The 10,000-nt window shown below is 37.5% G+C and overlaps 1 protein-coding gene across 4 annotated transcripts in view; it reads right to left on the bottom strand.

The window, feature by feature from the left end:
- LOC125035359 overlaps positions 1-10,000 on the bottom strand; it is a 12,648-nt gene that overhangs the window by 107 nt on the left and 2,541 nt on the right. For 2 of the 4 annotated variants that reach the window (XM_047627695.1, XM_047627696.1), the window contains exon 2: positions 1-2,649. This exon is cut by the window's left edge and continues 107 nt beyond it. In XM_047627695.1, coding sequence (XP_047483651.1) covers positions 1,547-2,647 — 1,101 coding nt within the window. In that variant the 5' untranslated portion in view covers positions 2,648-2,649 and the 3' untranslated portion in view covers positions 1-1,546. Of the gene's footprint in view, positions 2,650-4,098; positions 4,331-10,000 lie in introns of those variants that run through there. The other 2 variants (XM_047627692.1, XM_047627693.1) reach the window with 2 other exon arrangements.

The following is a 10,000-nucleotide window of genomic DNA, read 5'->3' as shown; positions in this document are numbered from 1 at the left end:
ATTATTATATAATAAGGTTACCAGCAGTTGAATTTTTTAAAAACCTAACCTTAAATAAAACAGGACAGGATGCAGGACCTTTATATATTGGTAATGTATGCTTAGAAGTTAACTGTAAAGATTTCCAATTCTTTGTGCAAGTTACAGAGTAAAGAATGAAAAATAATTTACCTAGAATCAATCATCAAATTTATTTCAGGATCCAACATACTTTTTTTTCCTTTCTGTTAAATAAACTGACAAATAAATAAATACAATAAGAAATATAAAAATTGTTTTTATTCAACATATGCAATATTCACACAAAGTGCCATACTGTCATCTAGATACAGAGAGAGAGAGAGAGAGAGAGAGAGAGAGAGAGAGAGAGAGAGAGAGAGAGAGAGAGAGAGAGAGAGAGAGAGAGAGAGAGAGAGAGAGAGAGAGAGAGAGAGAGAGAGAGAGAGAGAGAGAGAGAGAGAGAGAGAGAGAGAGAGAGAGAGAGAGAGAATTTTAGAAGTTAAAGGAACTGATTATTGTAGCATTATAGTATTCCCATTCATTCAAGAACTAATAAAATAATAAGATAAAAATACAGAAAAAAACAACATAAAAAAAAGCTTAAAAAGCAATACATATTACTTTTCCTTTTTTTTTTTTTTTTGCCTGAGAAAATAAAGGTAAGCACAAAATCATAATAAATAAAGCAGACAAACACAAGTAAAACAAAAACAAAAAAATATCACACAAAAATTGAGATTATTTCCTGAGATTTCAAAATATTTGGATCGACATTCAGTGAGAGATGACAAATCATTTCTATTTCTTTGCAGAGTAAATGTAAACAGTATGGTTCCCTTCATAAAATATATTATATAACAAACACAAAACATACAATATTATGTAAACTTACTTTTGCTAATAATTATAGACATCCCACATTATACATAAAGACAATACAGCGAGGAAAGAAATTGTATTTGTGCCAAGACAAAAGTTGTTAAGTTGCATAGCAGTAGCAGTGTTGATGTTGGTGTAGTAGTAATATTAATAATAATAGGTGTAGTAGTCTTTGTTGTAGTAAGTAATAGTAGAAGTAACAGTAGTAGTAGTAATAGTAGTAGTTATTGTTTTAGTAGTAGTCGTAGTGATCATAGTAAGTAGCATTTGTAATAAGTAGTATTTGTAGTAGGGAGTAGTCATAGTAAGTAATAGTTGTATTAAGTAGTAGTAGCAGCAACAGTAATAACAGTAGTAGTCGTACCAGCCTTTGCAACAGAGTCAATTTAATAATCAATTATCCTTTTGCTATAATAAAGCTTGAGTCTTGTACTCGTACACTTCCATCTCCATATTTTGAAATATCACTGCAAGTATCAGGTAAATCCTTATAACCATTAATTTTGATTATAAATCAGTATCATGCATGAGAAAACACTTACCAAGGAATTCTTCTGATATGTTTGCATAACTCTTAACACATTTATCAGATTCTATCTATCATCACAGCCTTTGTGGTTTGAAAAAATAAATCAAAGGTTAAAAAAAAAATTAAAAAGTTATGTAGTTACTTATCAACCACGTCAGTATTACTACGTGGTATGTCACTCTTCAGATCAATCTCCTCAAACCTGTCACTTCCCGCTTGCATCCACTCCGAACTGCCATTTCCAGTATTCAGGTCGACAACTGGTGTGACCCCTGTGTTGCCATGCACTCGCCTCTTACGATTCGTGTAGTTGTGCACAACAACTTTTAACTGCTTCAGGTCTCCCCAGACAGACTTCATGGTGACGAACATGTTGCACAGGTTTTTAACGATGAAGGGCGACACTGATATTGATAAGCCAGCCCACAGGTGGACTCGGATGATAAAATATGAGAAGTTGATCAGCCACAGGTGACTCATTTTGTAAACAATAGAGGACACTAGACAAATAGCACTGCTGCCATAATTACTACGACTCAGTTTCACCAAAGCTATCCCAGGTAGGAAGAAGTTTATACATGAAAATGCAATGATGATGTTTTCCATAAAGTCTGGGAAGAGAAATCCTGATTCTGACTGTATTAAAAGTGATATGAATGTAACCGAGTCTAGTATCTCCATTGCAGTCCCTTGTGCAAGTGACCTAATGTATGTCTCCCTTTCAGAGCTGGCTCCAACCGTCGCCTGGCCTTCAACGAGGAGTGCAAACACAATGCATGACAGCGACAGAACAATCTTGAGCAGCTGAGGGCTCAGAGCATCCGTAGTATCGATCTTGTTGGGGATCTCCGACTTGAAGATGATGACCACTTTGGCCACCAGCAGCACAGAGTAAACCATCCAGACATAAAAGGGCATGGCATGCTTGCCTAGAATAACTTCCACTTTCCGCCACCTGGTGCCCTCCTCCTTCCGTTTGCCTTCCACATTGACGTTGGGCGGGTGCTGCTCCAGCTTGCAGTTTCTGTAGCCTGATGACATGGCAGCCACGAACCCAAACACCATCAGAAAGTCTGGGATAAGCCAGAAGTAGTTGACGATGGCTGTGTGGTCATTGCTGATGATGTAGACGTCAAGAAAGATGCCCTGAGTTACTGCCACCACAAGCAGCACCCCCGTCAGGAGGGTGTGATACAGGAGATTCTTGGTGAGCGTGAAGGGACATACTCCTGAACTCATCTCTGGAAACAGATAATAACAAATCAGATATGTGTGGATGCATAAAAAAATAAATGAACACAAATAGAAACATGATATATGATAGGTATATGATATATACACAATCCATTAATATTGCTGTAGGGTTGTTAGTTCTCACAAGACCCATTTTCTACACACACACACACATATATATTGTGGCTGTTTTCCTACTAACCAGCACTGCCTAATTTCGTAATAGGTCTTAATTGTGATATAAGTAGTTTGCAATATTAGGAAATACGAAGTTGAGCTAGGAAGGGAATGGGAAAAGGTTATGACACACCCACACTGCAAGAGCCTCAACACAGCCTACTCCCATAAACTTGAATGAAACCTTACAAGGTCATTTACAAACAAACACTGCAGTTAGGGGGAGATTAGTCCACAGTAAACCACAGTAAAATATTTTTAAAATACATAGGAAAATAATAATATAACTAATATCAAAATTGCACGTTCCTTCAATGTAAAATATTGGCTAAGTTTGTGATATATTAAAAGTTTCTTGAAGTCATTACTAACATGCTTGAAAAAAGTTCAACAAATAAAATAAAAGCTAAAAACTAAAACCTGAACTTATATGCACAGCTAAAGTCTCAAATCCAAAGTGAACAATCTGTGGCACTCATGCATAGGGAACAAAACAGCTGGGCTCCTTTTGCAATTAAGAAAGGCAAGGGCAGTCTCTTCTATCCAGTCCTAATAAAGGAAGGTATGGGGGGGGGGGGGGGAGGCTTGCCCCTATCTAGGTAATAAAGAAAATGTAGGAGAGGATAGATCTGGACTTTGGGTTTGCACCATACCCTGGTTTTGGGACTTGGTCTCCGGAGGTGCATCACTCTGGGAGACAAATACCAAAGCTACAACCACTAATATAGGAAGTGCTTTTGTGCAGGTGGAGAATAGCACAGGCGGAAAACCGACTCCAGAAGAGGCCGCCCGAGGTCCAGCTCAAGGCAACCGACCCATAAACTCGCCATAACAATTACAAAAACCTTAATTTGACATCAAATCCACACGGAATAAAAACAACTAAACCACCTGTCAAAACCACGTCAACCCACCCAAATAAACCACAAAAAGACAACCCCAAAGGACTTTTAAAAAAACCGGAAGGAAACACCAACCAAACCGAGAAAGATAAACCCAACAAAAACAACCAAATAAAACAAATAAAATATAAAAAAATACGTATAAATATGAAAAAAACAAATAAACATTACCTTCCCATGAAAACAAACCTCGTCCTTCACTTCCTTGAAAGTGACGTTTAACCCCCTAACCATCCTGTTTCCCTCCTGATTTGAAGTCCTACGCGCCTGTCCCTCTCCTCGCGTAAGGACTTCCTCCAATCAATCCCCAAAGAGGAGAAAAATAAGCGAAATGACCCCAAATAAGCGAAAAACAGTCGTAGGAAAGGGAAGACACACCTACCTGTTGCTCCTCCATCAAGCGACCTTCCTTCCTTTTAAAACCGGATCGCACTAGATTTTACCCTTCAGAAACAACAAATAAAACCCTATTTTCGTTCCATAAGGACCGGCAAATTAACAAGGCATCAAAATATAACCCTAATTCCAACTTCAACCTAACGAAAACCCCTTAATTTTGCCAAATTTATCCAAAAATCAAACACGACGCGACGTAACCCGGGTATAGGTGCAAAAGTCCTTATTTTTATATTTTCGTTTATTTTCGTCTCTTTTTTTTCTTTTTCGTTGGAATGAGGAAGGATTCTATTTCCATGCGTGACGTTCCTTCTGATCCTTTGCTTTGCCTCTTCTTTCACCTGCTTGTTGCTAGCTACGCTGAGCGAATATTAATGATAATGACAAAGCTGACTGATAATAACGATGAGGCTAATGACAACAATAATAATAAAGATGAAGTTGATGATGATGATGATCATGATGATCATAATCATGATGGTAATCATGATGATGATGATGGTGATGCTGATGATGATGATGATGATGATGATGATGATCATGATCATGATGGTAATCATGATGATGATGATGGTGATGATGATGATGATGATCATGATGGTGATGCTGATGATGATGGTGATCATGATGATGATCATGATGGTGATGATGATCATCATCATGATGGTGATGATGATGGTGATGGTGGTGATGATGATCATGGTGATAATGGTGGTGGTGATGATCATGATGATGGTGATGATGATGATGGTGATGATGGTGATGATGATGGTGATGATGGTGATGATGATGATGGTGATCATGATGATGATCATGGTGATGATGATGATGATGGTGATGATGATGATCGTGGTGATAATGGTGGTGATGGTGATGATCATGATGATGGTGGTGATGATGATGATGGTGATGATGGTGGTGATGATCGAGGTGATAATGGTGGTGATGATGATGGTAATGATGGTATTGATGATGATGATGGTGATGGTGATGATAATGCTAACAAAACAGCAATAATAATAATAATAAAATAATAATTATAATAATAATAATATCGAAAGTAACAATAATCAACAATGCCAAAGAACAAACACAACAATACTGCAACAACTATAACAATGCCAACGATCAAGACAAAAAGAACTGAAAGGGGTAACGAACCCAACAAGAAATAATGACTGATCATGGCGATGACCGTCCCAATAATAATAAAGATGACAACAACGAAAATATTAATGACATCAGATTTTATGACGCAAACAGCACAGTCGGCTCATGTTCGGATATAAAACAGCCATCACGTTTGCATGAAATCCTATATATATGTTGTTGTTTTTTCTGTGTATGTGTTCGATTTTATGCCAATGGTTCGAAAATTAGAGTATTTATTCCCAGTTTTCCTATGGCTTCTGATCTCTAGTTGACCGTATCTTAGTGTATCGTTTGTAAAGTAAAATATGTAAATAGTATTCGTTTATATACATTATCTTTATTATCATTATCATCATCATCATTTCTTATGATCATAATTATCATTAATATTATCATAATTATCACATTATTAGCATAATTATCATTGTTATCATCATCACTACATCATTGTTATCATTATCTCTATCAATAACAGCAATAATAATAACTTCTTACCGAGGGAAGATCATTATAGTGATAGTGACGATGTGATGGTTATGGTGTTGACAATTTAATAAGTCAGAGCCATGGTAATAGTGATGACGTTTTGATGGTGACAGATTTTAGTGATGGTGTGGCGGAAGCGGTGATGGTGAAAGTGATGGTGATTGCGGTCCGGTGTGATGGTGAGTGATACGCAGAAGCCCCTTCTTGTGGTGTGACGCTAGTGGTGATGCTAATTTGATGGTGACAGCTGTGATGGCGTTGTGGTGGTTGTGATAGTGGTAACAGTGATGAAGATGGCAGCGATGGTGAAGTACTGAGGTTATGGTGGTAAAAACAGCGACACCAAACGAACAATAATACTGGCAACAAACGATGAAATCATCATCGCTTTACCCTTTTTCGCATCACTTAGAAAAACGACATTTTAAGGAACTCAAACATCAAACATATATCTATATCAATATGTATCTATCTACCTATTTACACACACACACACATTGTGTGTGTGTGTGTGTGTGTGTGTGTGTGTGTGTGTGTGTGTGTGTGTGTGTGTGTGTGTGTGCGCATGCATGTGCGTGTATGTATCTATGTATATATGTATATATGTATATATATATATATATATATATATACATGTATATACAAAAACACCATTATAAGGTACAAAAACTATAGATAGATAGATAGATAGATAGATAGATAGATAGATAGACAGATAGATGGATAGATATCCAATAACACCATAATAAGGTACAAAAACTCATGAAATCTTAACATCAATATTTGTAGAGAGTAAAATTGACGCCAATTTGCAATAAATCCCACTTTATGAGCTTCTCCATAAAATAACGTAGGAAATACATGATAACATTATCGTAATGGCATTTCTGATTTTGAATATATTACTGATGACTATAAAAATATCACTTCTGACAAAAGCATGAAAAATACCAATTATATAACATTAACAATAACATTGCAAAGAAACAAGAAAACAACAATAATAGTCATTGCAATTATTACAACATTAATGGTAGAAAAAAAAACACAATGTACAACTGAGCTTGATGCAAAAGTGAGACAAAAATTTCGAAATCTTGCTCGATTTTATCATCAGACCTGAGGGTTTTTCAATCATTGAACTCGGCCGAATGTCTTACCATTTAATAGCATTAGTACAATTCGTAAATCATTGATATCGTCTTCAGCACAAAAAAAAAAAAAAAAAAAAAAAAAATATGATCTCATTTCCGCTGTTATTAAAGTTCCTTGAAGAACGACCCTATCAATAATAATTCATAAATCCGGTCTTCTGACCATTACCCTTATCACTTTACCACACACAAAACATGCAAAAAAGAAAACTTAAAAACTACAGTAAGAAATGTGAAGGTCGGTCTGTTCCGATGCATTACAACGAGCATGTTTCGTGTACTGATAGTGTGAATAATACACGGTGACTGGGATGTATTGCCGATATGTCTGTATTCCTTATAAGCTCCGGATATAGAACTTTCTGCTCAATCTTTGCATAATTCAGTTTTACGTTCTTTGTTTTAAGGGCATTTCCGGGAATTTTTTTCTTATTCTTAATATTTTTCTTTATTCTATATTATGTACAGTATCAATCATTCTATTCATAGTATTTAGTTAAAATCACATATCATCATTATACCATATATCTTTTTATCATTACAAATCATTAGAAATCCCCATACATCACCATACATCATACAATATTACACACCATAAACCAATATCATCCACATTAGGCCACGAACTTTAACACAACGCATAGTCTAACATTCCCTGTCATGAGGCTACCCCGGGAGTTGATCAAGGTGGAGGTGGTGATGCTGACAAGGGGGTATTTGTGAAGAGGCTAGTGCTGTTGATGTTGGAGTTTGTAATAACGTCACATAACAATATTTACTTTAACAGTATTAACATGCCTCGTGTTGATGATGATGACGGTTGTGATGATATAGATGATAATGATGATGATTGTGATTATGATGATGGTGGTGATGGTGATGAGGATAGTGGTGGTGATGGTGGTAGTGATGATGGTGGTGATGAGGATGGTGGTGGTGACAGTGGTGGTGATGGTGGGGATGAGGATGACGGTGATGATAATGATGGGGGTGATGATGGTGATGATAATGATGGTGGTGATGATAATGATGATGGTGACAATGATAAAGATGATAGCAATCATGATACTGATAGTGAAAATGACGACAACAATGACAACTTCATCACCACCACAACTGCAGCCGCACCTCCGGCCGCCACAAACAGAACTCAGTAAGAAAGAACACGAAAGGGTTTCGAAAACAGACGAAGACAAAGGCGCATCCGGTGTGTAAGGCTTAAAAAGAGCGAGAAAAAGTAACAACGTTATCTGTCTCTACGCTTTTTTTCCCTCTTTTTGTATTTTTTCGTTTGTATCATTTTGCTACGTTTTAGTGCTCTGTTCTTTGCTCACAATTCCAGTAAGCTATGATGAAAATTAAATTAAAAATAAAGATTAAAAAATCCATTTTTTTTTTTTTTTTTTTTTTTAATCACCCGATAAGCGTTTGGGTTTTTTGGATTAAGAAATATGCGACTCAAGAAATTATAGATATTGGAACAAAATATGGCCAATAGGACATGCTCTATATGCCAAGTCAGGCAGTCTGTCAGTCTGTCTGTCTGTATCTGTCAGTCTGTGTCTGTCATTCAGTCTGTCTGTGTCTGTCAATCAGTCAGTAAGTCAGTTGGTCGGTCGGTCGGTCAGTCAGTCAGTCAATCTCTCTCTCTGTGTATTTATATATATATATATATATATATATATATATATATATATATATACATATATGCGTATATAACTTCTATCCTGCATCAGCCTACCCTCCAATAATAACTACTTATGCTTAAGAGCGGAAATCACGTCATTCGGATACATACGAAATATGATTATTAGAACCAACGGCCGCCATGTATATAATTTACTCGCGTGCCATTATTTTCTTTCTTTAGTATGGTCAATAATATGCGTGCTACGGTATAATACTTATGTGTGTATATACAGTATGTATGTGAATCAATTAGTTAGTGAGAGAGAGAGAGAGAGAGAGAGCGAGAGAGAGAGAGAGAGAGAGAGAGAGAGAGAGAGAGAGAGAGAGAGAGAGAGAGAGAGAGAGAGAGAGAGAGCGTGTGCGCGAGTGCTTGCTTGCGTGCGTGCGTGCACAGTATGTATGTGAACTAATTAGCAACTTATTAACTATAGTGAGCATGAGTGCGTGTATACATGTGCGTGTAAGGACCTTATGTGCGAGGGACTGTGCGTGTCCGTGGCTACATGGAGATTTGATGAAGCTGATTCTTAAAAAAGGCAACTCCCGTCCTCGTGCATGCGCCTAACCATGCTTTCTAACCTTTAGCCAAAAGGTCACAAACAAAAGAATATTTATAACCACCAAGAGAAAGATTTCCTTTGTTTTTTGGTTGTTTTCTTTTTTTCTTTTAACTTTAATTGCGTTTTCCTTATCTCGTATCTTTTTGTTCTCTCTTAGAGTTATTACATCTATTTTCTTAATAATTTGATTCCTTTAACTTGTGGAAATGAAATTAAATCATTGAGGAAGGATGTCCACCTTCCACCTCGTCTGCCTTGATATGCAAAGACATGTCCGAGCTCATGTCCCTCTCCGCTCATTCTCTCTCTCTCTCTCTCTCTCTCTCTCTCTCTCTCTCTCTCTCTCTCTCTCTCTCTCTTTCTCTCTCTCTCTCTCCCTCTCTCTTCTCTCTCGCTCTTTTCTCTCTCTCTCTCTCTCTCTCTCTCTCTCTCTCTCTCTCTCTCTCTCTCTCTCTCTCTCTCTCTCTCTCTCTCTCTCTCTATCTCGCTCTCTTTCTCTCTCTCTCTCTCTCGCTCTCTCTCTCTCTCTCTCTCTCTCTCTCTCTCTCTCTCTCTCTCTCTCTCTCTCTCTTTCCTTTTCCTCTGTCTCCTTTACTTTCTCACCTTTGCTTTCTCTTTCCCTTCTCCTTCCTTCTCCCTCTCCCTCCACCATCTTTCTTCTCCCTCTTCCCTCCTCCCCCTCTCTCCCTCCTTCTCTCTCCCTTTCATTCTCCCCTTCTACTTCCATCTCTATAGCTTTCTCCCTCCCTCTTACTACCTCTCTCTCCACAGCTTCCTCTCCCTCTCTTCCCTCTCTCTCCACAGCTTCCTCTCCCGCTCTTCCCTCTTCTACTTCTTCAACTC

This window comes from Penaeus chinensis, chromosome 19, assembly GCF_019202785.1.
Source record: "Penaeus chinensis breed Huanghai No. 1 chromosome 19, ASM1920278v2, whole genome shotgun sequence".
Lineage (NCBI taxonomy): Eukaryota > Metazoa > Arthropoda > Malacostraca > Decapoda > Penaeidae > Penaeus > Penaeus chinensis.
This window is presented reverse-complemented; position numbering and strand designations above follow the sequence as displayed.